Below are 26,431 nucleotides of genomic sequence, written 5' to 3'. Positions count from 1 at the left end.
AACCAAAGTTACTCTAGTAACTTAAGAATATCCTTTTTATGAACGGTGTTTTTATGTGCTTCTACCCCTCTTTGTCTCTGCATGTTGAATGTTAATTTCCATATGGTTATGACAAGTGATGATAAACACATTTGCTTGAGCAAAAGATTTCCCTTTATTTGATTCTTCATGTTGGTAATAGCTGTTGTACAAGGTTGCAGGTATAAGTGTAAACTGTGTTTAATTTGAAATAGTGTTTTATTTTAAAAAGGACACCACATATTTTGCATTGCATTGCATTCTTAAAGCACTGTCAGATTCACAATGGAGTATTCTGTTCACACCTGGCATTAAAATGCATACCACTTGAAAACCAATACAGGGCCACAAAAAAAAGCACTTTTTGTTTTGTGTGTGTCCCTACATGAGATCATGTTATTTGTTGGAAATGATCAGACACAATAAGCTGTAAAGTCCATCGGTTTGTCTTTAAGTTTGTCTCTGTTCTGGCTTTAGTTATTTTCAAGACCTGCTTAAAACTCAGATTATATCTGAAGCTTTGAAGCTTCCATATTTGCAGTAAAGGTAAATAGGGACGTCAGTAACTAATGAAGAAATATGTATCTTAATTCCACATGGCAATTTTTGTAAAATACTTGGGAAGTTTTTCCCTTCTAATTCACAGATATCACTTCTGGGGCTTTTGTCTTCAGTCAATTAGCAATCAAATATAGTAGTGGTTGTTGTTTTCTGAATGAATGAGGCAAAATGTCAACACGTCACACAAAAGAGCTGTCATTGTGGTCAGGATGCACAGTCTGTTCACGTTATTTAAAGAATCCAAGAAAATGTCCAAATGTGTCCTCAATGCATCTTAGTTGCTTACAGCTAGTTAAATCCCTCCAGACACATGTTAATGCCAGGTCTGAACGGGCCCTCGGACTTCACATCCAACTTACTTGAACTTTCACACACCTGATGCTAGAGTTTTTTTAATATATTCAATACTACTCCAAGCTTATAGCTTTCTTTCAGATGAAGCTCCACACCACCTTCATGTATAATAAAATCAAAATGGAAACATATGGACCTCATTTTATGTATGTATGTTTGAGGGGGGTTTCAAGGGACTTCAAGGGACATTAACCTTCCTATCTGACTGTGGCCGTAATAGGTAATGAAGGATCAGCATTAATAAATATTTGGAGAGGCCATACTGAGTAATCTGCTCCCTTTCCTCCAGCTGAAGATGCGTGCCGGTGGAATGAGTGAATCATCAAAATGGAAGAAGCAGAAACGCTCGCCGAGGCCTCCTCGACACATGGTTCGGAGTCCTTCCAGCCAGATTGACCCAAGCCAACCTAACACTCTCAGTAACAACAACCTCTCAGGTAAGAGACGCACAATATTGTTAATATTTCACAGCCATTAGTCACCTTTCCTGAGCTTACAGTGTGTTAGGGGCACGGGGCTAATGGCCGCAAATTTTTCCCAACATAAGTCGCGAAAAACTGCGAAAAATTTCCCATTGAAAATGAATGGTCTACCTCTCAGGCATACTTTCATAAAGACACTTCATTTAAACTTTAAAATGTATCTCACAACACGTAAATATCTCTCACAATGTGCTCGGCAAAGCAGTGAGATGTACAGAATTTAAACTGCGAGCCTCTGTTCGCAGTCAAGTCCCTGTCTCTTCTCCATTGACTGTAATGCAAAGATTTTCCAAAATATTTACTCTAGATAGAAAAAAGACATATCAGGAAGGTCTTACAACCCCCACGGTCTGCATGTTTTTCTGATAGGAGCTACCGTTTTGTCACAGTAAGCCCAAATGTGAGACCAGCCAAGAGGGACAAAATCCACCTCTTCTCTGTGTCCTGGCTCAGTGCGGTTCTGTCGTCATTGACGACCACCTAGAGTTGCCAGGCAACCCCTGACCCACAGGCCTGAGTCACAGATGAGACCAATTCATTAATCAGGGACTCCTCTTGATGTCTCTGCTGTTAATACTGCTGATCCCTGTCTCCCATACATTTATGTTGCAACAATACACACCAACACACACTCCTCCCCCCAAGGTAACTCTGCTAATACAGTTACACAAGCGCGCACGCTACACACATGCACACACAAACACAAAGGTAACTTTATGTTATTACAATTACACACACACGTGTAATGGGCCACATATGCACACAAACACACACAAACACTCAGGTAACTTTATGTTATTACAAACATGGGTTAAGTGTGCTAACTGAACGACATGTTGGTTAACTGTAGTAAATGTAGGCTAACTATGCTAACTGTAAGCTAACTGTGCTAAATGTGGGTTAAGTGTGCTAACTCCCATATTGACAGTGACGGTACCCATGGCAGTAGCCCCCTGTGGCCCTTTCAAAATGTCCCAGAGGGAATTTTCTAGTTTTCATTATTGTACATTCAACAATTAAATGGAGACACACCATGATTCACCACTGTATGACGGTGTCTTGTTTCCCTTAGGTGGTGTCCCATTCATTGAGCCAAGCTTGTCCAATTCTAACCTTCCAGCCTCAGATAGTGCTGGCTCATCCATTTCCAGCCCTACAACCACAGATAGTGGTCTGGATACCTGTTCAAAAGCCACCTCAAGAGAAGACCTGTCTGACCTGGAACAGTGTAGCTCATCTGCCACCACCCCTAGTATTGCTTCCACGCTCCCTCGTTCTGGCTCTCTGGATGGACAGGTAGGAATGTTTGAGGCATCAGATCAAGTATATATTATTACTAAATAGTTTCTGCACCATAGTTAAGGACGTAGTAGCTCTGACTTTACACAAATATAATTATTCCATTAAACTAATGTGTTGCACTGATGTATTGTTGTGTCTGTGGCGGTTTATGCATATTCTTTTAGCTGCAGTCCTGGCATTGTGTTAATATAAAAACAGAATTCAAAGCAACAAGTAGGCTTACTTTTATATCTTCTAGGTACAGTGCTTCACTCAATTTCTGTTGTTGGCTAATATTGTTATTACAAAGTCCGAATGCAGCCGCTTTGGTATTGTTTGTAGCCAACATGAAAAATTAAAATGAAGAATACAGGATGGACCGTACACTAAGGCTCAGGAGCTGTTCTCTGTTGTAAACCACATCTATCTACCGCATGAGTGGAAGGTGGAGATGTGTTTTTATATACCTCTGTTCCCTTTCGGAATTCTGTCTGCTGATGTCCCCATAATTGGTTAACTATGTAATGTCTTATGTACTTAATCAATTGTGGGGACATCTTAAGTCTTTTCTGTGGAACCTGTTTGTGTATTTAACAGCTTGTGCTCTGTTTCTGTTTGCATTTAGTGTGAGGATGGGAAGGTTGGAACAGCTCAATCGGTTTCAGTAGAGTCCATCCCTGAGGTTTTAGAAGACAAGGACTCCATTACAGAACAGTCAGATAACGCCTCTGTCCATGACATGGACTACGTCAATCCTCGAGGAGTCCGTTTCACACAGTCCACACAAAAAGATGGTAAGGATACTGAAGGATTTTAACCTTGTGATTTCTAAACTTATCGTGATACAGTTTTACGTCGGCTCCCATTTTTGTGGTTCTTGTCAGAAGGGAATAAAACCTTTTTTTATTAGTGGTGGTTTTTTTTTTGTATGTTTTTTTACATGGTGAGAAAACTTACCTTTGCAATTGTGTTGGACTGTAGGAGCATCCCTTATCCCCTACGGCCTGCCATGTCTGAGGGAGCTTTTTCGCTTTCTGATCTCATTGACCAACCCCCATGATCGCCATAACACCGACACCATGATGCACATGGGTCTGCAGCTGCTGACTGTAGCACTTGAGTCGGCACACATTGCTAACTACCAGTCTTTACTAGTACTGGTCAAGGATGAGCTTTGTAGACATCTTTTTCAGGTAAAGTAGAATTTAGACACATATGATTTTTACAGTTGTAAGGGTTAGGTTGTATGTACGCACCTGTGTTGTGTATTGTTGAATTTATGCCTGTGAGATTTATTGGTATTAAACCCAAAAACTTTAAAGAAAGGCAACTGGACTTGCTGAATTTCTTGAAGACGTTTCATTTGAGTAGCTTCTTCAGTTCTTCAGCACTGGTGGTGAGATGAGGTTAAAACAGGAACATTTCTAGGTGTCACACGTCAGAAACTCACATGACTAGTGCTTGTTAAGGACTAGATACTTACATGATGTCTTTAATATACCATGACCTGGTTGACTGACAACTTTCAGACATATTTGCATTTTACAGCTGCTGTACAGTGTCTTTGTAACATGCAAGAGAGTTAGATGCAACCCAGGTGTGAATAGGCAGAATTGGCATTAGGACAAAATAAAAACAAAATGGATAATATTTGAATGTCTCTGTTGGTTTATCATGTCTGTGTTGTTCCTCAGCTGCTCAGTGTGGACCGTATGAACCTATACGCTTCCTCCATACGAGCATGCTTCTTGCTTTTCGAAAGCATGAGAGGACATCTGAAGTTTCAGCTGGAGGTAAACACGCAACCAATTTTGCTACAGTTCCAATCAATGCAGATTTATGGTAATGTCCTCCTGATGACTTAATAATCATCAACCCATGTGCTAACCTGACAGATGTACCTGAAGAAACTGATGGACATCATCATGTCAGAGAACATTAAGATGCCTTATGAGATGAAGGAGATGGCTTTAGAGGCACTGGTTCAGCTCTGGAGGATCCCAAGCTTTGTAACGGAGCTCTATATAAACTACGACTGTGACTTCTATTGCTCCAATCTGTTTGAGGACCTCACCAAGCTCCTGTCCAAGGTAGTATCCAGTCATGAGATTGCTTCATGAGAAATTAACAGTACTAATAATCTATTAATGACTTAATATTGAAAACGTATTTCTTTGTTATACATAAGACATTTGTTGTACATAGGCCCTTGAGTTGCTTTGGCTTTTCCTTTATGAGCTGTGTATCCAACCTCTTTCTCTGTCAGAAGAAAGACAGTGCAAATAAAATATTTTCTACCATCATTTTGTAGAACAAGAAACAGTGCAAACTTATTAAGGAATGTAACAAAACATTTTGTTTTTGTTATCTACTTATCAAATAAAGTCTTAGGCAGTAGTGGTGCTAATGCTACAGTAGGAATCTCATGAAGGCCTGATTGACAAATGTTGAATTAAGCAAAGATCAAGTTTTAATTAATTTAAATTTTCAGTAATTCTGTGGAAATCAGTATATGCAAATACTTCTGTATAAAGGTTTGCTATTTCAACATTAAATTCCAAGATTGCACTTTATGCACTGATTTCTGTATGCATGCCAGTTTTCAGACTGCATATAAGTGGGCAGTGACAATTTAAAAAAACACTGTACTTTTGCATGAGTGAAGAGTAACATTATATTTCTTGAATCTACAGAACGCCTTCCCAGTGTCAGGCCAGCTGTACACGACCCACCTCTTGTCACTGGAAGCCCTACTTACAGTGATTGACAGTACTGAAGCACACTGCCAGACCAAGGTGCTCAACAGCACTGCTCACCAAGATCCGTCAGATACACTTTTGGCAGAGGGTGAAGGTTCAACCAAAAACGGAACAGACTCTGCTACTGGTATACATACCCCTGCACATATCTATAAGACTTATTGTCACTTAACAGGTTACAACTTGTGCTTTACTGCAATGGTCTTTCCATGCTTTCTTCAGATCTAAATAGACTGGGTAGTACCAATGTGCTGAGTCCACAAGCTGAAAAGGCGCCAGTGGGTCCACCAACTAGTGGATATCTAATGGCAGAGAAGATGAGACTGGGTCGACAGGATCAAGGAGACAATGATGCTGGTTAGATTTAGATGTTTAAAACTTTTTTCTTCAAATACTACATAAGTATTGAATAAATAATTGATGTTTAATATATACATATACATTTTATTCCCTTGCTCAGCTGAGAAGAGGACTCTCAAAAAGCCTCAACGTTTCTCTTCATGTTTACCCGATTCTCAGGAGTTGATGGAAATTAGAACAAAGAAAAAGGTGAGTGATATAAATTTATCTAGACTTAGTTTGCAACCCTTAGCCAATTTGAAAAACTACAACCACTCTGTCAATCTGATTTTCTTGTGGTGTTCAGCTTCTAATCACAGGCACAGAGCAGTTTAACCAGAAGCCTAAGAAGGGAATCCAGTTCCTGCAGGAAAAAGGCCTGCTCAGTGACCCCATGGACAACAACCAGGTGGCCCAGTGGCTCAGAGAAAACCCCCGATTGGATAAAAAAATGATTGGCGAGTGGATCAGCGATCGCAAGAACATGGAACTCTTGGACAGCTTTGTGAAGTAAACAGAACTGGAATTTTTTTGTTGATAATTATTATACTATATGATCTTGGATATAGTAGTTTTGGTTAACATTAGGCAGTGGTCTTTTCAATGCTATGAATACATTTTGTGTTTTAGGAAGACACACTTCTAAATATGAATCTTTTGTTTGTTTGTTTTAGCACATTCACCTTCCAGGGTCTTCGTATTGATGAGGCCCTCCGTCTTTACCTGGAGGCCTTCAGACTACCAGGAGAGGCTCCTGTCATTCAGAGACTCCTGGAAACTTTCACAGACAACTGGCATGTAAGAAACTTTTATAACTTTGGATATACAGTGCCAATTTGTAGGTCAGAATTCATTGGTCCACCAATGATGGTGAGCTTTCCCCACCCAGATGCAGCAAAACTGGTCCAAACAAGGACATTACTCCTCCTATATTTCATGGTGGATGAGGTTCTAATGCTGGGCGCCAGTGTTGTTTACTTCCATACGTGAACCTCTTTTTTAAACCGAGCAAAACATTTCCCCTTTCCTAGTCTTCTTGGCTTGTCCACATGAATTTTATTCAAACTGCAGACCAGCATAAATGTTCTTTTTGGAGACCAGTGGCTTTGTCCTTCCACTCTGCCATCACACCATGACTATTTACTTCTGATGGTGGATTCATCAACATTAACAATAGTTTGTTGAACACTCCTGTGTTCTATTCATCATTTTGACAGTATACCACCACAACACAGTTGAGCTTTAACACAGAAGCCATTTGAAATTGCAGCCACCACACAGCCCCATATTTGCAATTAGGTAACATTTAGGTCTCAAATGTTACTTTTAAATATTTTGTTGAAAGTCCTTTGCAGGCAATGAACACAATGGTGATATATTGCAAAGCATCTGGAAGCCACTATTTCACTTCTTGTTTTGTGGCTATTACTCTTTTTAGTTGAAATAAATTGTCAGTTGATTTGAAAACCAGTGTCTCTGCCATTATAGAATATCCTGCTCCTTTGCTTTTAAAAGCTCATGAGTTATTTTCATGGTAGGTTTGGGGACATTGTCCATCTGTACTATAAAAAGCTGTCAAGTTAGCTTTGATCCCTTTTGCTGATTCTGTGCAGACATTATATTCCTAAGCACCTCACCATTAATGTGCTTCTGTCTTCTGTCACATTACTATTGCTAGTGGCCCAATGTCTATGGAATCCTTGCATGCTGTATTAGGCATTATTTAAATGTACGTTTGCATGTTTGCTCCTTATGGTGAGTCTTCTGTATATCTGTCATGAAGTCTTCTCATGACTGACTTGGAAAATAAACTAATTTTGAAACTCCAATTACTTTTGACCCCTAAAAAAGGGGCTACACGTCAACAAGTGGTAACTCCTAAAGCATAAATGTATGCTGTGTATGGACCCAGTTGTGTATGACTTCTTCCTCTACAAACTTGTATTTGTAAAACAATAAGTTGGTCATGCTCTCAGTAACTGTTAACACAGAATTACACACCTACGTAATGATGGCTAAAGGACACACTCCACTGGGGGGAACGTTTCACTAACTCAAAATAGCCTGAGAAACCATGTGACTCGGAAACTATTCCTAGTAATGTCTTTTTATAAGGCCAGCCTCTTGCATAGAGATAGCAGCTTTGAAGCAGTATATGTGAAATCATAAATCAGTATGATATCAGCAGAATGTGCAAGGTCAGATTCCGATTAGAAACTAACGTTAGCGGTCATGTAACATATAAAACTGATTGGTGTTTGGTTGAGAAACTTAACTGTTAATCATGTGATATATTATGTGATACTCTGCTTTCAGAAAGTGAATGGCTCTCCTTTCATGACCAACGACGCAGGCTTCGCCTTGGCCTACGCTGTCATAATGCTCAACACTGACCAGCATAATCACAACGTCCGCAAGCAGAATATCCCCATGACTGTCGAGGTATATGATCTTTCTCTCTCCCTCTCCCTTCTGGTCACGTCCTTACCTCAGGTCACGGCACAAACATTTGATTATTTCCTAAAAGTCCCACACGTGTGTCTGTGATTAGTACAACGCAGCTCTGAAGATGTGTGTACATGTGGTGTGCATGTGACTGCACACACATGCACACACAGGTGTAACTCTCAAAGGTCAGATTTTAGCTAAACTCACCAGCCAAGAAGAACAAGCTGTTTATCTAAGATAGCAAATATGGTATAATGTCAGTCATTATCCACTGATGATATTCTATTCCTATGGTCCGTAATTGTTAAATTACACCAATATCACATTTTTAATCATTATCATAATATTTTATACATAATTATACTGTTGTTACATATTATTATGGCTATTGCCATTACCACTAGGCCCATCACTTTTATCCTGGTTTGATCGATCATTATTTGGATTAATATTACATTTCACAATTTTATCTATCCCTAAAGGGGCACAGATGTGTGCCCCGATAGTCGCCAAGCTATTGTAGGGCTATTATGAGTGTACTTGGACCAAAACCTTTCTTTTTATGCATTTATTTATTTGCTTCTTCTGCTTTTCCTCCTTTGCATACATATATTTCCAGTTTCAATGTGCAGTACACCCTTTCAATTATACCAATGTACCAATTATTTTATCTTTGTCCTGTAAGTATTTGGATTCAATAAACTAAATAGTACTGGAGTAAAATGAAGTTTTATTGAACTTCATTGTATTTTGTTGTGGTCCAGCTTTCACGGGTGCTTCTAATCCTGTACTTGTGGTTTGAGAATAAAGCTAGGGTAGACGCTGTACACAGGATAAAAGTCTTATTTTGCATATTACTTCAGGCTAGGGAGAAAAAAACTGCACTGTGATCATATATCTATGTTTTCTCTTACTGGAACTTTGCCACCATTTGTGTCTGATGGTGTGACATTCCTCTGAGTCTGCCTGCATTTGCAATGGTGCAACTTGGCGGCTCAGAAAGCCCATAGCCAACAGCTGTAGCCAGTGGTGGTCCGTCTGAGTGGTGAGCTCATACTAGAGGGCCTACGAAGAGGCGGGGTTTCTCTTTGTCTCTTGCTGTTTCTGCCATCTCTGTTTTTTCTGTATTTGATTGACAATGACTGAAGACTAAACAGTGTAGGCAGCTTGTGAACAGTTGTGGGTGGGCCATTCTCACTGACGCACAATAGCAGCCACTTGCTTTCTGTTTCTGTCCGTCTTGTTCTCTTTTTGTACACATACTTTATAGAATTGATCCTCCTTGAGTCATGCACCTCTGTTATGTTTAAATTATCCTCAGACATTCCCAAAAGATCAGTTGCGGTTTGGTAAAGAAGGCTTGACCTGCAGCCTCAGACAACAGGCAGAGGCTTCCACGCTATAGACTGAAGAGGGCCAATAAAAGTGGCGCCTAGCACTTGACTTACTTAGCAGCTTGCAATGTGTAGCATCCACCGCAACATGTGTTGGCACTGGGGTTATTTTTGAAATGGGAAAGCTATGCCCAGCATCACTGCCTGTAAATCAGATGCAATTCTTTGACAATGACATACCATGACTACATGACTTTTTTTTACATGTGGTACATGGTCTGTAAAACACAACGTGTTCCTCCCAAAGCAACTCTCACTAGAAGTGACCGTTAGTGTGACTATATGCACAGGTTTGAGAGTACGTGCCCCTGACAAATACATAGCTGCCTGATCCACAGTAGCCTCCTCCTATGTCTGTCTTTGCCAATGTTTGTTTCTCTGTGAGTCCCTGTAGAGGAGCTCTTGTTTCCCCTCTATACCTGTTAGCAGGAGAAACCCTGCCAAGCCTTGAAGTTGTCAGTCATCACCAGGTGGTTATGTTTATTTACAGGAGGTTCTTGGCTCTAATCCATGTTTTCCTAACGATGCAACTAAAGCATATTAAGTGACACATAACATGTGGGGCTCTGGCCGAGGCCACTTTAATTGTTCGCTGGGTAGATGCTCAGTTAACAAAGCTCTAAATGCCAGAGGCTTCTGTGTCTGAGCTAAGCTCTCGCGTTGATGTCCAGTGACTGACGTGTTGATGGTGGAGAGTGGAAATGACAGTTTGAATAAAGGTCCTGGCTGCAATCAAAGGTGTGTCATTCTCCAGATACTGTAACTCTGTTGTTTTGTGTCTTTAAACAGCAATTCAAGAAAAATCTGAAGGGAGTAAATGGAAACAAAGACTTTGACCAGGACATGCTGGAGGATATCTACAATGCTATCAAGTATGATGTTGCCAATCTACTCACAAAAACATTAATTAGATGTAGAAACATTTTAGCGATTAGATTTTTGACACATTTAGTCAACCAAAACAACAGAGCATTTTATCTTGTTTTTGCATTTTTTTTTTATCTGTCATGTATTATCACAAATGTTATTGCCCCCATGTACTGCTGTAACAGATGATTTCTCTGCAATATTCACTTGACCTTAACATTCCCACATTACTCGTCCTTTCTCAAAATTGTAAAAAATATTTTCAAATTGCTGATCTTTTCTGTTATGATCGAATTGTTAAGATATTCCATTGATAAAGATGGAGATGCTGGAAATGATACATGTTGGACAGACATCATCATTTCAGCTCTTCTTCATTTCAGGTCTTTTGCTTGTTTTTAGGTTTTTTAAAATTAATTGAACATTTTGGAATTTTGGCTTCTGCCAAGAATTAAAGTGAAATTTTGAAAGTGACCTTTGTTGACAAAAGAGAACTGAAGTCACACCCGAGATGGTTTTCTGTGTGTAGGAACGAGGAGATTGTGATGCCAGATGAGCAGACAGGTTTAGTGAAGGAGAACTACGTGTGGAGTGTGTTGCTACACCGCGGCGCAACACCAGAAGGTCTTTTCCTCCACCTGCCACCTGGCAGCTACGACCACGACTTGTTCACCATGACCTGGGGTCCTACCATTGCTGCCCTCTCCTATGTCTTTGACAAGAGCCTAGATGACAACATCATTCAGAAGGCCATTGCCGGTTTCAGGTATGCAATTCACAATACCCAGCAACTGTGTAATATTTAGTGTGTATGGAGGATTTCTCTCCATTCATTTTGGAGACTGGGCCAGGACCAGTACATGTGATTATGGAAGGCTTCAACAGAGTCACCTCTTATGTAGCATGGGCTGGCCTCAGGGTACATGAAGGACAACTTTGCTTCTAAGGAGATAGTTCGAATGAAGATTTAAAAATTGAGCCAGACAGCGTAAAACATTGTCAGATGTCCTGGTCTACAAGTTGGCTGCCTGTCCATTATTATCGAACAAACCCACCCACTGGAGCTTACAGTTTAAGAAATGAGTGTTGCAATGAATGCAGTTTGCTTAAAACTCCACAGTGACTTGTGAAGTGAACTATAGATTGGGAAATATTAAATGAAATGTGATTAAATCTTCAGGATAGCATGTTGTGTTCTGTTCTGTGTATTTTCAGGGTGCTCAGTCATGTGTCTCTGTCTTTGCAGAAAATGCGCAATGATAGCAGCTCACTATGGCTTTAATGATGTGTTCGACAATTTGATCATCTCCCTCTGCAAGTTCACCACTCTGAGTAGTGAGGTAAGGACACTTTTAAAAAAAGCCACACCATTGTATTTGTAACAGGATCCAGTTTGTTTTTCACTCAAAAAGAGAGCAAACACTGATTATTGGCCGATTCCATACTTTTAATAATTTGATAATGTTGATAATATACTTTAGCGACACAAAACAAAGAATTCTAGTAACAGCAAAGAAGCTATTGTTTTAATAAATAAGCCAGTCAATATTTAGTCTTTTCCATTATTCTGTGAGCAAACTTGATTATGCTGCATGTGCCTCTGTGAAACAGCAATCTGAAAGGAAGTGTTTACCTCACTAAGTATTTTGTTTCCCTAATTAAGAATCAGTGTTTTATGTAGACATGGCATGATGGCGTAATGATGTGCATGCTGTAAAAACTGCACATTGTGTTGAAGTGAAGACAATCGGTTTATCTATAAAGTCGTGAAAAGAATGATGTGTCGTAAATATCATTCATTTTCTGTAACTAAAAAAAAATGTATCAGAATGTCTAAGTGTTGGTCTTTCTCCAGTCTGTGGAAAACCTTCCGACAGTATTTGGCAGCAACAGTAAGGCACAGACAGCAGCCAAGACCGTGTTTGACCTTGCCCACCGGCATGGCAACATCCTGAGGGAGGGCTGGAAGAACATCATGGACTCCATGCTGCAGCTGTTCAGAGCAGAGCTCCTGCCCAAAGCCATGGTTGAGGTCAGGACTCCATTGCTAAATTCTAAACACTCTTTCCACTCTGTCAGTGAATGAGCAATGGCTGCTTTGTGGTAAAAGTGCACATATAGTTTGTGGGTGGCAGTTTGTGAAAAGGAAAAGTATTTCATTAATTGTGCTGCCCTCTGTTGTTCAGTATCCAGTATTGTGTTTGTTGCCTCAGGTGGAGGATTTTGTGGAGCCAAATGGGAAAATATCTCTTCAAAGAGAGGAAACGCCATCAAATCGGTATGCAGTCATCCTCTATCTGTAGATATATCCTAAAGAGATGATGTGTATTTGTGTGTATTTAAGTATAGTCATATACAGTCATGCTTGGCTGAACTAAGTGTTTTTATTAACATTCTCAAAGAGACCAGACTTTTATATTAAGAAATTTCCACATCATTCTTGGCCTCCTGGTCATGATTGTTTAGTCAAGAGTAAAAGTTAATTTCTCCTCCTTATCAGTGGTGAGTCAGCTGTGTTGAGTTTCGTCAACTGGCTGACACTGAGTGGAGCTGAGCAGTCAGGACTCCGAGGACCATCCACAGAAAACCAGGAAGCCAAGCAGGCTGCCATCCACTGCATAAAGGTACAGAACACTCACCACGATACCTCTGTACCGCTATCTGAACTTAAGATGACGTATAATCATATATATGACATATATCCATTTTATCCTTTGTTTTATCCTTTGAATAGACATATTTGATATGGATATTTAGTAAATAAGGAGGAAATTATTAAGAATTATCACAACTAAAAACACAAACTCAACCCAACACTTTGTGGTCCAAGCAGTGGAGCTTAAGAACCTTGTTGGCTTTGTGCCACTAATTCTTATCCCTGTTCTCATTTATTGTTTCCTGTTTCTGTGCAGTAGTAACCTTAAATTCTAGGTCAGGATCACCCACAGATTTTTCTGATCTCTGGTCGAATAGATCTCTTTTGATTCCAATCATTACCAGTTGCAACAGCATTTTTTTTTGTCTTCATGGACAGTGTAGACCTTTTTGTAATACTTAATTCTTTGTAGAATTAGTTGTTAATTAGTTCTGTTTTACATCAGTCCCAATGGTCTTATGCTATCAGAAGCTTTTATTTTATTTTATTTAATATACAGTTGTACTTCTTTCTTTCTAGCAATGTGACCCAGAGAAGCTGATCACCGAGAGTAAATTCCTGCAACTGGAATCTCTCCAGGAGCTAATGAAGGTTCTTATGATTTGTTACCACTATTTCTCATCTACGTTTAATTATACCTATATAATACCTGTGTGCTGTTTGTCTAATGAAGCTGAAGTATTTTTCTTAGGTCCTTGTATGTTGCTTATGATAATAATCCTACAACTCCTACCTGCTGAGTAACTCCAAAAATGTGTAACGTGTAAATCAATATTAACATATATATGATATCAGCAATTCCCCAAAGTGGGTAAGCAGATAGGAAGAAATAAAAAGGAACAGAACAAATTACATAATCGGACAAATAATAATTATGCTTCAAATCTGTATTTCTGTGCGACTTGTTATATGAGTCTGTTAAAGTCCAATAAACCTATGGCTCGAAGCTTTTTTATGGACCTTAATTTTGAAGATGTATAAAAAAACCTGTGAGAAACACAATCATTTTCACTGCTTTCCATCAAAACTTTGATGTTTTGTTTTTTTGAGATTCTCTTGTGAAAAAAAGAATACAGCACTTTAAAGTATGTGACTCTGGGGACCATGCTTTTAATCTTCATTTAAATGAGTGTGACATATTTTTGGTTATAATACTGAATGTGATTGCAAGGCATTGATAAACTGGATCTGTGTAGGGCTCTGTTTTAGATAAAATTAATCTAATAAACAACATTTATGTAACATTTATGTTTCCTCCTTAGGCTCTGATATCCGTCACTCCAGACGAAGAGACTTACGACGAAGAGGACGCTGCCTTTTGTTTAGAGATGTTGCTGCGCATTGTTCTGGAAAACAGGTAGGAGAGCTGGTAAATGTAAAGGGTCTTAATATAGTGCTTTTCTACCTATTGATACAGAAAGCGCTTTACAGTCACAGACACATCTACCCATTCACTCACACACTGGGGAGTTCATTGTCTTGCTCAAGGATCCTTCAGCATGTGGCGTACCTTTTCAAAAAAGGTGACTGTTATTTCTGACCCAGTAACCATCTCTTTGTCTGTCTGTATGTGCAGAGACCGTGTGGTCTGTGTGTGGCAGACAGTACGTGACCACCTCTGCCACCTTTGCGTTCATGCCAACGAGAGCTGCTTCCTGGTGGAAAGGGCTGTGGTGGGACTCCTTCGACTTGCAATCCGCCTACTAAGACGAGAAGACATTAGCTCTCAGGTACACCACAACACATACATGCACTGACCTTCATGGACACCAAAACATTTCAGCTCAGCAGGCTGTTCTTGTGGTAACCATTCAGTCCTGCAAGTTGTTTGTCTGGCACATCCCACAGAGGCTGGAATGGATTTACACCGATCAGGCTTAACATTATGATCTCCTTCCTAATATTGTGTTGGTCCCCTTTTGCTGCTAAAACAGCCCTGACCCACTGAGGCATGGACTCCTCTAGACACCCGAAGGTGCAGATCCAAGCCCTGTAAGTTGTGAGATGGGGCATCCATAGATCAGACTTGTTTGTCCAGCACATCTCACAGATGCTTGACTGGATTGAGATTTGGTGAATTTGGAGACCAGGTCAACACCTTAAGCTCATTGTTGTGCTCCTCAAACCATTCCTGAACCATGTTTCCTTCATGACAGGGAGCATTATTCTGAAAGAGGCCACAGCCATCAGAGAATACTGTTTCCATGAAATCTCCTTCCATTGCTCTTTGGTCCAGTTCTGATGCTCAGGTGTCCATTGTTGCTGCTTTTGGCAGTGAGAGGGGTCAGCGTGGACACCCTGGCTGGTCTGTGGCCCCGTATCCAGCAAACAGTGATGCACTGTGTTGGATCAGACCACATAGGCTAGGCTTCGCTTCCCAAGTCCATCAATGAGCCTTGGCTCACCATGACCCTGTTGCCATTTCACCACTGTTCTTTCCTTGGAGCCATTAGCAGATGGATAGATACTGACCACTGTAGACTGGGAATGCCCCACAAGAGCTGTAGTTTTGGAGATTCAGTTGAATGGCAATTTGGCTTGTTAAACTCAATCTAATCTTAATGCTTGCTTATTTCTCCAACATTCTCCCAACATTTTTCACTTACTGCCTAGTTTATTCTGTGATGAAGAGATAATAAGTGTTAATCATGTCTCCTGTCAGTGGTCATAATGTTATGTCTGATCGGTGTATATCTGGAGAAATCAACCTCTCAACTTAATTGTGTTCCTCGAACCATTACTGAACCTAATTAGTTTGTTTGCTTGGTTGAAACCAGTTTCACAGAAGAAGAGTTTAGAGTGACTACTTCCCTTATTTTACTTTACACATTTAAGAGAGGATCTGACTTTTCCAATTAGTCACCTCCAATTTAAACATATGCTTGTATTATAGTAAAAAATACATTAAATACATCTAGTAAATGAGGATAAAAAATGTTTCATATTTTGTTTCTATGTCTTTGTACAGCATTATACAATAGTACATGCAGGTGATGTTAAAACCAGATTGGTTTAGCACTTCAGAAAAATACAAAGAAAGCAAGACTAGAATTAGCAGAAATATGTTAACCATGTAAAGTTAGATTGAAGCATACTGAAATGCCCCATCCTCATTAAGTCATGACACCGTGGTTGAAGGCTACTCTGGTGGTGTTGCCGGTTTCAGTGTTTCACTACATTAGCATTAATAGTAATGGTATCACTATCAAATTAAACCCGTGTGTTAACACTGTAAAATATTCACCCTACACTGATGGTCTCTTACCCCACAGATTCTTCTCTCCCTGCGTCTCTTACTGATGATGAAACCTCATGTCCTGTCCCGGGTCAGCAGGGAAGTGGCCTTCGGTCTTCATGAGCTCTTAAAGACTAATGCAGCCAACATCCACTGTACAGATGACTGGTACACGCTCTTCTCCTTGCTGGAGTGCATTGGAGCCGGAGTGAAGCCTCCTGCCTCCTTCCAGCTCACCTCCACTTCTGCTGACACTGACACAGGTTGAGTGTTTCTCTCAGTATCATTGGAATCAAGGTTTTCTTGGAAATGAATTTGCAACTTTATTTTGGACAGTGCACAGTTTGAGCCACATCTACGCTGATAAACACAAAAGAATAATAAGAAATGAATCCCTATTATTCACCAGAGTTCTATTCCTACCATTGAAAGGGAGATAAGAAAATATATCACACGGAGAATTTGTCTAATTTTTCAGCAGATGGCTCTGACAAGTAATTTATTAGGTAGATGACAAGTACATTTCTGAGTGGGATATAAAAGACAACACACAGCCACTGAAAAGCTGAAACGTCAGAGAAAATGAATGAATGAAAATACATGCGTGGATTTTGTGTCTGCAGGTGCTCAGTCAGATAGTGAGCTGTCATCTCGTCATCCCAGTGAAGTGAGTTTGGACCGGGGCTACACATCTGACTCAGAAGTATACACAGAGCACAACAAGACCAGGATTCCTCGCTCCACAACTGATGTGGATGTGGCAAATAGTGGATGGCTTGTGGTAAGCAAACACACGTGCTTAGATAGACGATACTCCCTGTTGTATTTGTATTTTCCAGTCATATGTTTTCAGTATCACATGCCTAAACATACATACATTTGTTACTCTAACTGTAAAGAAATATGCATAACCTTTTATATTCTTTGAAAACACGGCAGAAAAGAATTTTGTATTACTGTTATTTCTAATTTTTGTTTAAGAATATTATATCATTTTTCTTTTATTTTCTTTTTTTTTTAAAGACTAATATTCCAACTACAGGATCCAGTTCTTATGCGCGTTTCATTCTTGGGATTTGTCCTTTTTTCTAGGTTGGGAAAGATGACCTGGAGTCAAGTAAGACCCATCTAATAAGCTGTAAAGCTCAACTCAATCACCCCCTCGTCAACCAGTACAGTCTGACACTGGGTCAGGACCTGGGCCAGCACGATACTAAATCTCTGATCAAATGTGTGGAAACGCTGTCTTTCATCGTCCGTGACGCTGCCCATGTCACTCCAGACAACTTTGAACTCTGTGTCAGAGCTATACGAGTGTTTGTGGAGGCCAGCCTCAATGGAGGTGAGACATCGAAGTGCACTGGAATAGAAACTTTTTAGTAGAAATGTAGAAATGAGATAACGCAAGAACGTGGTCACCATGATATAGGGATGGCACTAGTGAGTAGTAGCAAACCAATCCTGATGCAATTATTTTATTGACGTAAACAACATAAGAGGCCGCTAATGAAATATTAAAGCCAGAGAAAGGTTGAAGTTTGCTATGCTGCAGTATAAAGCTGTAGCATTCCAGACAGGTTGTTCATTTTCACATAAGAATGATACTCATGTCCAGCTGAGATCTTGTGACAATTCAAATGGCCTTTTGAATTGTCTTGCTTTTGGCCTAATGTCTTACACTTCATGCAAAGTATTAAACCCATTTTTGACAAGACAATCAAATGTTGCAGCCACTATTATCCTTCATAAATTAAGTATTCCCTAGACTGGTTCATTTCTCTGCATAAACATTTGACATACAATGACATACAGTCATTTTGTTAAGTGACATGATCTAGAAATTCAGCACTCTGGTTGGGCTTTATAAAATGCTTTGTTTTTTTATTAGTTCTCCTTTGTGTTTCCTCCACATTCTTCTTTTTCTTCTTCCTTTCTCTGCCTTTTATCCTCCGTGTTATCTGCCCTTCAAACCTCTTCTCCCTGTTTCCATTCATTCCTCCTTGTGCTGTTTATTTGATCTACAGTCAGGCAGGGATTAAGGTTGAGAAATAGCACTGGCGCTCTTGTTCTTTTTGCATAGGTGATGGCCTATTCATTTTGTCCCAGTGCTTTAGGCCATTGGATCCATTCTGTCAACAGAGCTTTACACAGACGAACAAGAGCGATGGGTCGATCAAAGCGCTGGGCTGAGGCATGGCGCTAATCTGTATGAGACACTTATAGAAAGTGCAAAACCTGCTATTACTCTGTTGAGCTCCTGTGGTCTGCCTTCAAATCTTTTTGTAAAAGATGATTTCAGTGTAAATGGAAAGTTTTGCCAATGGCCCCTTTATAGACTGTAGCACTTAACATAGTGTTGTAGGCAATTGCCTCATGTCATTTAAACAGGGTGTTGTGATGATTGATGTTTTTCCGTTAGCGATTAAGTCTTTTTCAGTGCTTCAGTCGGTGAAGATTAAGTTTCTATTTTTCTCCTGTAATAATTGTAGACAACTAAAACCACACACAAAGGTTTGAATTGTTACTCCACTTGGAATATAAGAAGTGCTACTGGCCTGTTGAAGTGTCAGACATGAAGGGGAGATATGAATGGGAGATATTATAGCATCCCTAGACTAACACTTTGAATGTTTCCAAAGGGTTCAAATGTATAGCAGATCTAAACTGACATTGATAAACATTGATGAAAGAATCAAAGAGGAGATGGTGACAGAGGAATTAAACAGGTCTGTGGAAGTGCCTTAAACACTTGATATCAGAAAACATCAACGCTGAGATGGATGGGAGGGTCAAGACTACCTCTCTGGTTTTAGATCCTAAATGACAGTTTTCACAACATTTTGCTTCGTCAGGTTACCGGAACCATGACAAGAAGAAGAGCCACAAGTACGACTCCTCCAAGTCCCGGCTGAGAAAGAAAGTAGGAGGGAAAGACAAGGACAATGGAGGTGGTACGAGGCGAGGCAGCAGCCGGACATCCAGCCACCGTCCAGCACGTTCCCACAGCGATGATGAGGAGGAGGAGGGTGTCCCAGCCAGCTACCACACTGTGTCATTACAGGTTAGTCAGGATGTAAGTACAACGGCCCTCTTTACCCTTCTACCTTACGTCCATTTATACCCAGCTGTCCCAAAATCATCCTGCATGTTTCTTACCCAGTATGGATGGATGGTGTCTGTGGCATCCAGATGGTTTTGGGAATGACTTTGGGTACCAGAGGGACTTTTAGGATGGGTGTAACTTATTGTTGCCAAGTGTAAAGTTTTGCATTCACACATTATAAAGCAAAGAAGCATTTACAATCCAGTTAGTCATGAAGTCATTATTACACCCCTCCCAATAGGATCCCATTTTTCCTTTGTTTCTGTTGTTGGTTTGGATGAGAATTTGAGGTTAAAGGATACCTGTTTATTTTCACCTTGTTATAATTGCAATCACTGTCATCACATGCAGTATGCCTTAACTGTACATTTTAGTTTCCATTTTCATCTCACTGTTCTCCATGCTGGGCTGCACTCATGGTAGATTTTTTTTTAATTGTGCAATGAGACAAGACAGTGACATTGACAGACAAATGCAGTGTGAACAAGGTGGTGATAATGGTGACAGTTGTGACAATTATAACTGGACTGTGGATTTAATGGCAAACTTCTTGGGTAACTTAGAGCTAGCTTGGGACTTTATGGTAACCTTAAAACATCCTGACATGTGTTTGTCCTGTTGGTCTGTCTTTAATGTAAAAAAAGAAACTGGCATAAGATTGACATATCAGTGTCATTGTTTTTGAATGGCATGCAGAATACGTTATTATCCTTTCATTTGTGTAGAATGGGTCTGAAATTGATTTTTTTTCTCTCCACATGCTTGCATAAACAAACAGATTCGCTGGTTATGACACTATAGTATACTAGTATGTGGTTGAGAGATGGCAGGCAACATACATTAACATTTGTTTGTTAAGACATGATTAACCTCACATCTAAAGGAAGGATAGAACAAACTAAAGGATAAACCCACAGGTTTGTTCAGCCATTCTTTAGCTTCATAATGTAATTTTTATATAGCCTATACAGCAGTGTAGTGTCCTGTTGCCTGATTATTTTAAAGACAAACATGTACAGAACATCAGTAACTGAGTCCATCATTGTGGTAAATGATGGAACCTCTGTCCAAACGCTGTTTTTTTGTTTTTTTGTTTTTTTCTTGTGGTGGTGGTGCAGCTATTAGACCTGATGCACACCCTGCACACCCGGGCAGCCAGCATCTACAGCTCCTGGGCGGAGGAGCAGCGCCATCTAGAGGCATCAGGCAGGAAGATCGAAGCTGACTCCCAGACTCTGTGGACCAGCTGCTGGTGCCCCCTCCTCCAAGGTGAGCCTGCACAACAATGACTCATGAGAGAGGCAATGTTAAAGGCTTCTACCACTTATTTAACTAAACAAAATAAATCCTTTGCTTTTGTTCATGTTAATCTTTACTATTTTGTGCTATTTTTCCAAAGTTAATTATATTGGATAAAACATCAAAAATCTGATCATGACGTCCAAGTAATAGTGACAGAGAAATTAGCACTTTAGCAGTATATGATAAAACTGATCCTATGAAAACAATGCTCAGCTGGAATAGATGTATTAATTTGACAAAGCTCGTTGACACTAGAATAGGCTTTTATTAAAAAGAAGTACACATATTTGCCTGGGGATACCGTTCCACAAGTCAAAATGGTTGAAAATCTAAATGATTTTAAAACCAGTTTCACATTTACTGTTGCTATTTTATCAATAGACTATTTGAATCAAATGTAAAATCTCAAATACTATTTGTGTTGACAAAGAGTACCATTTGTACTCATGTATACACTGAGCTGTATGCCACATAATGTGAAGGAAGCTTGAACATCCGTTATGTGTTGCCCTGTGCAGGCATTGCTTGGCTGTGTTGTGATGCCAGGCGACAGGTTCGCATGCAGGCCCTCACCTATCTGCAGAGAGCCCTGCTTGTCCATGACCTGCAGACTCTCGATGCTACTGAGTGGGAGTCTTGCTTCAACAAGGTACGGAAGAAGAGTACAACATAAATCTGCCGATAATGTTGGATGATGGGAGATTCTGTGGCATTAACTTGCAAACTGATGATGTGTGTATTAGCAGTTGTGTACATGTGTGTGTTGGCAGGTGCTTTTCCCTCTGCTGACTAAGCTGCTTGACAACATCAGCCCAGCAGATGTGGGCGGTATGGAGGAGACCAGAATGAGAGCCTGCACACTGCTGTCAAAGGTTCAAGCACCACACACAGAGCCACTCACTGACAACAACAATCACATATGTCCTTTATGTCAAAGTAGGCATCTCACATTGGGAAATTAAGTTTAAATCACCAGTGGGTAAGGAGGTATTTATGTTCAAACATATAACTCTTAAAACCAATTGTCTGGTCATAGATTCATTCCAAATGAAAGGGATACAACATCTGGATGAACTGGTTGTTTCACATTTGTCTTGTATAATGTGAGGTTTCTTTGTAGTGCAGTATGCCCTGGGGAGTGTAGTATAATAGTAATGGTATGACGTGAAGTCTCCTTTTATCTGCCAGTGAGGTGTAATTGAGCTCATGCCCCTGTCACTCTGTTTCCTTTTATTTTGCCAGGTTTTTCTCCAGCATCTGTCTCCTCTCCTGTCCCTGCCAACCTTTGCTGCCCTCTGGCTCACTATTCTGGATTTCATGGACAAGTACATGCACGCAGGGTCTAGTGACTTACTGGTGAGGACAGTCATAATGCTATTGTACTATACAACTAAATTAGATACTGCTCTCCAAAAGATTTAGGCACTTAAGAAAAGGTGGTGCCATGAATACCGTAGCAGCCACACTCTAACATAACTTACTGTGTTATTCTGGAAAGTGGTTTTGAAAAGGCGAGGATCAGCATACATTCGAGGGCATTGCTAAACCAGCGAGAATTGTCTTAATATCACTGTATTTTGTCTTTCTTCTATATGAAAGGGAACAGCATAAGTGTTTCCTATCCTAAAAAGTTTATTTCAAAAACATGAAATGTCTTCTAATCAGTCATCAGGAACAGCTGTTTAAGAGTCAACATCTTCTATAGTGTAGTAGAGATACATGCCATTTTTGATTAACTTTTAGTGTGATTACTTCTTACAACTTTCAAGATTTTTAAGCTACTTAGAGGTACTTAGAGTTGTTGCAAGCGTCTCATTGTACTGATATTTTTCTTCATTTTGTAGTAATAAAAAAACATTATGACTTATGTCTCATTATTTTGTCTGGTAAAGATTTGGTGGTCAAAGACTGGAAGAAAGACAGATTCTTTAATTCTTTAAGCATGAATGAGCTACCTAACAGTATCAAAACAAACTCACCCGAGCAGAGAAGGAGTTTGCAGGATCTGAGCCTGGTGTTGTGCGATGGCTGATGTGAGATGCATTTGTGTTTATATGTACAGCTGGAGGCCATCCCCGAGTCTCTGAAGAACATGCTGCTGGTTATGGACACGGCAGGCATATTCCACAGTGCTGACTCCAGGACAGGATACTCAGACCTGTGGGAAATAACCTGGGAACGAATCGTCTGCTTCCTGCCTAATCTGAGGGAGGAGCTCTTCAAACAGACAGTCATTCAGGGTATGCAGTATTAAAGTACATTCCATACAATGTGAAGTTGCTTTGACCTGATGCTATGTGTATATTAGCACTTTGCTTTCAGGGGCTTGATGTTGGTGTTTCCTGTGTATTCTCTTTGTATGTAGATCCAGTGCCCAGTCCCCCAGCAGAGCCCGCACAGCCGACACCCCCAGCAGGAAAGCCTCAGTCCCCTCAAGCGTCTCCACCACCTGCCCAGCCACCTTCTCCGGTTCCACTCAGCCCTGCAGAGGCTCTGACATCCAGTCGGCCAGCATCACCCCACGAGTCCCCAGCCAGTGCCAATGGTAAAAGTGCAGAAGCTTCCCTGTCTATTGGTTAAAATGTCTCTAGAGCTCAAGGAAATATTATCAGATGTACTGTATTCTTGCAACATTCCAAAACTTCCCCAAGATATTTAGTTAAATGGCAGATAAGACTAAGAAGAAAACGTTGTAGCCATAGACTGTAGCAAAAAGGGCCTCAGATCCTAAACAGTGAAGCCAAAGCAAGTAGAGCTCCCCCTGGTGGCTGGCTGCAGTATAGGTCATAAGCTCCACCATGTTAGTGGCTGGGACTTGGTCTGAACTGAAACACTACAGTACATCAGTACAGTCCTACTGCATCCTAGCCTAAACCCCTCAAGTGCTGAAACAAGATCTGAAAGTCTGCTCTAGTTTCTAGTTGTTTTCCATTAGCTGAGCTTGAAACATGTTGACATGTCTGTTGTTTTGTTTTCTAGGACCAGATCGGTCATCTCCAGTCCCTCCCTCCATTCCTCCCATGCCAGTGCATGCAATGTCTCCTGCCCAGGCTCCCTCACCCCTTAGCCAGTCCCCCCTCATCCTGCAGCCCCTGGCCTCCCCCCTGCAGGTTGGGGTCCCGCCCATGTCCCTGCCAATCATCCTGAACCCTGCCCTCATCGAAGCCACTTCCCCTGTACCGCTGCTTCCCGGTCCCAGACCCACGAGTCCTTCTGACGAGGTCAAGTGAAAACCCATCTGCCCCCCAGCCACACGTTTCAACGACTGGACCCAACTATAACTTCAAGAGCAGCTTGTCACCAAGTCTGACACGATGTTATATGTGTGATGAGACGACTTGGACGATGATGGCACCTTCGACTTAAAGGAAGAATTCCCCTCAACGTGTGACACTGTTTTAAAGACATAGTTTGCTGGACCACCTTCTTTCCTTTTTGCCTTTTTTTGCCACCTTCTATTTCCAGTGGTTAAATAACGACAACATGCCCAGATATGTGGCAACAAAACATTCAGCAGAAAAATCTAATTCTGATCAAAGTATAGTGGGTTTGTAAATAAAAATGAGCAAATCTGTAGCACTGACAGTGCTGTCATTGTGTAATCAATATTTTTGAGGGGCAATTTGGGTGTGTTGATAACCTGGGGACAGTTTGTTATGTCACCTATGAGCAATTTAGTGGCTGATTCCAGCACTTTTAGAATCAGCATGTTGGGTATATTTTAGACTAATACAATAACAACTGGATTTCCCCACCAATTTTATTCTTGGCGAGGTGAGGAAGGCTTTAAATTCTAAGTCTGGTGTTTTTTTTTCTTTTCTTTTTTTTTTTTACTATCTTAAAATCTCCTAAAATGACCAAAAGCAGGAATGGACTAAAAGAGTGGGACACTGAAGCTTTTATCAACCAAATGGGAGGAAATGATGCGGTGAAGTCATACGACTCATAGTGTGGTATAACAGACTGGATGTTAGGGTTTAGTCTAGGCTCCTCAGATGATACCCTACCCCAGGCATTAACTTGACGAGACCAGGCTGACCTCACCGCTCTGCTCATATGCCTGTGCTTCGTAATAATCTAGAGATTTAGCTGGGAAAGTAAAGATTCGTACAAGTTAGGAGTTGTGCATGTTGTTGATTAGAGAAAAGCTGTCACTCCAGCCGGATGTTCACAGAGCTGTTACTGATATCACATCATCGGGGATCAGTGTCTGTTTCTGAATTGTACAGAACGACAAAATAAATGACCTTATTTATATAGCTGTCAGTTTTTTATTTTATGTTCGGTCATGACCATGCCACAGAGACATTGCCTGTACTGATTTCTTTTTTTCACGCATATTTGTGTACAATGTTTGTGTAGCTTGAATAATCCCCAGAACCCCCTTCATGGAATGCTCTCCTATTACAAGGAAATCTACGGAAACCCAGAAGAACACTAAGTTAACACCACCAATGCTTCATGTTGAAATCAGATTACCACTGATACCACTTTGTAGGATCTGGGAAACCATGTTAAATTCTGGTGTTTATTCTATTTGCAGCGCATGATTTACATTGAGTCATTGGACAGAGATCGCCTTCATTCACCTTCAGTTTTTTGAATCCTTAACGTCATTTTTGCTCGTTCGAAGGCACCTCGGTTCAACTCAGGGGTGTCTTGATCCGCTTTCTGTTTCCAGAGCTCTGTTCAATAGGAATCACCCGAGTTCATGGGAACAGAGCGACGTTTCCTGATGCATAAAAAGTGTAGACGAGTTAAAGGAAGTTTGTGGTGAGCTTGCCATTTTCTTTTTCACGTAGTGACCTCACACCAACTATCTTTGTGTCTGCTCGTTGTTTGTGCTCATATGTTTGAGATCATGAGATACCAAGGAGGGAAGCAGCAGTAAAAATCACCACCACACCAAACCCACTGATTGACTTCAGGGCCACTGCTTTCAATCACCAAAACACCACAGTAGCAAATCATTCAGGTTTCAGAATTCAGTATTTCATATATATATATTCCTGCAGTGCTTATTCAGTTGTGATCATAGTTCTTAATCAGCTGCTGGACTTTGCTTCCCCAGATGTGTGCTGACTTCTTTCTTGCATGCCCTTTCTTGTGCCCTGTGGACCAAAACACGTAATCTTGACAAATTGAGTCGTGCAACAATTAATGCCAAACAGTGTCTTTGAGGTGTGTAGATGTGGCCTAAAAGCTTCAGATTTATTCTAAAAGACCCTGGCATTCTCTAAGTGGTGTTGAATGTTATTTATTGAACTGGGTAAGAGGAGATGGATTTTGCTCTGCAGTACAGTAGTGTGTGTGTGTGTGTGTGTGTCAGTCAGTAACACTACAGCCTTTTAAAGCCAACATGTAAGCTGTGGGTTTAGCTGTTGTACGGGACTCTTTATCAGGAGCAGATTCTTGCTTGAACAGGAAAGTAACGTGAATATAATGTGTGTGTATATATATAAATATATATAATTAAATAACATAATTTTTACTATGGAATAAATATAATCTAAAGAAGGTGCTGACATTTGTGTTGTTTTTTTGTTTTTTTAGTCTTTGGAAAACAAACTATATTCAGAGAGGATATCATCTCCAGTGTTGCATTCATTTTTCACCAAGATCTTGTATTGAT

The 26,431-nt window shown here is 40.4% G+C and overlaps 1 protein-coding gene across 5 annotated transcripts in view; it reads left to right on the top strand.

The window, feature by feature from the left end:
• Nucleotides 1-26,320, top strand: part of gbf1 (golgi brefeldin A resistant guanine nucleotide exchange factor 1) — a 71,455-nt gene extending 45,135 nt beyond the window's left edge. For 2 of the 5 annotated variants that reach the window (XM_047602774.1, XM_047602771.1), the window contains 32 exons: nucleotides 1,223-1,370; nucleotides 2,488-2,711; nucleotides 3,322-3,490; nucleotides 3,678-3,889; nucleotides 4,391-4,489; nucleotides 4,592-4,786; nucleotides 5,390-5,582; nucleotides 5,678-5,812; nucleotides 5,916-6,004; nucleotides 6,102-6,304; nucleotides 6,469-6,592; nucleotides 8,111-8,236; nucleotides 10,426-10,508; nucleotides 11,033-11,269; nucleotides 11,750-11,843; nucleotides 12,359-12,535; nucleotides 12,717-12,781; nucleotides 13,004-13,127; nucleotides 13,679-13,750; nucleotides 14,422-14,516; nucleotides 14,736-14,889; nucleotides 16,432-16,657; nucleotides 17,018-17,175; nucleotides 17,487-17,736; nucleotides 19,247-19,455; nucleotides 20,616-20,766; nucleotides 21,318-21,448; nucleotides 21,570-21,671; nucleotides 22,042-22,155; nucleotides 22,862-23,039; nucleotides 23,165-23,344; nucleotides 23,779-26,320. In XM_047602774.1, the coding sequence (XP_047458730.1) occupies nucleotides 1,223-1,370; nucleotides 2,488-2,711; nucleotides 3,322-3,490; nucleotides 3,678-3,889; nucleotides 4,391-4,489; nucleotides 4,592-4,786; nucleotides 5,390-5,582; nucleotides 5,678-5,812; nucleotides 5,916-6,004; nucleotides 6,102-6,304; nucleotides 6,469-6,592; nucleotides 8,111-8,236; nucleotides 10,426-10,508; nucleotides 11,033-11,269; nucleotides 11,750-11,843; nucleotides 12,359-12,535; nucleotides 12,717-12,781; nucleotides 13,004-13,127; nucleotides 13,679-13,750; nucleotides 14,422-14,516; nucleotides 14,736-14,889; nucleotides 16,432-16,657; nucleotides 17,018-17,175; nucleotides 17,487-17,736; nucleotides 19,247-19,455; nucleotides 20,616-20,766; nucleotides 21,318-21,448; nucleotides 21,570-21,671; nucleotides 22,042-22,155; nucleotides 22,862-23,039; nucleotides 23,165-23,344; nucleotides 23,779-24,029 (4,968 nt within the window). In that variant the 3' untranslated portion in view covers nucleotides 24,030-26,320. Of the gene's footprint in view, nucleotides 1-1,222; nucleotides 1,371-2,487; nucleotides 2,712-3,321; nucleotides 3,491-3,677; nucleotides 3,890-4,390; nucleotides 4,490-4,591; nucleotides 4,787-5,389; nucleotides 5,583-5,677; nucleotides 5,813-5,915; nucleotides 6,005-6,101; nucleotides 6,305-6,468; nucleotides 6,593-8,110; nucleotides 8,237-10,425; nucleotides 10,509-11,032; nucleotides 11,270-11,749; nucleotides 11,844-12,358; nucleotides 12,536-12,716; nucleotides 12,782-13,003; nucleotides 13,128-13,678; nucleotides 13,751-14,421; nucleotides 14,517-14,735; nucleotides 14,890-16,431; nucleotides 16,658-17,017; nucleotides 17,176-17,486; nucleotides 17,737-19,246; nucleotides 19,468-20,615; nucleotides 20,767-21,317; nucleotides 21,449-21,569; nucleotides 21,672-22,041; nucleotides 22,156-22,861; nucleotides 23,040-23,164; nucleotides 23,345-23,778 lie in introns of all 5 variants that reach the window. The other 3 variants (XM_047602772.1, XM_047602770.1, XM_047602773.1) reach the window with 2 other exon arrangements.
• The last annotated feature ends 111 nt before the right edge of the window (nucleotides 26,321-26,431 follow it).

The sequence above is a fragment of the Mugil cephalus genome, chromosome 13 (genome assembly GCF_022458985.1).
Source record: "Mugil cephalus isolate CIBA_MC_2020 chromosome 13, CIBA_Mcephalus_1.1, whole genome shotgun sequence".
NCBI classification, from domain to species: domain Eukaryota; kingdom Metazoa; phylum Chordata; class Actinopteri; order Mugiliformes; family Mugilidae; genus Mugil; species Mugil cephalus.
Note: the sequence above shows the minus strand (reverse complement) of the source record. Positions and strands in the feature narration are given on the sequence as shown.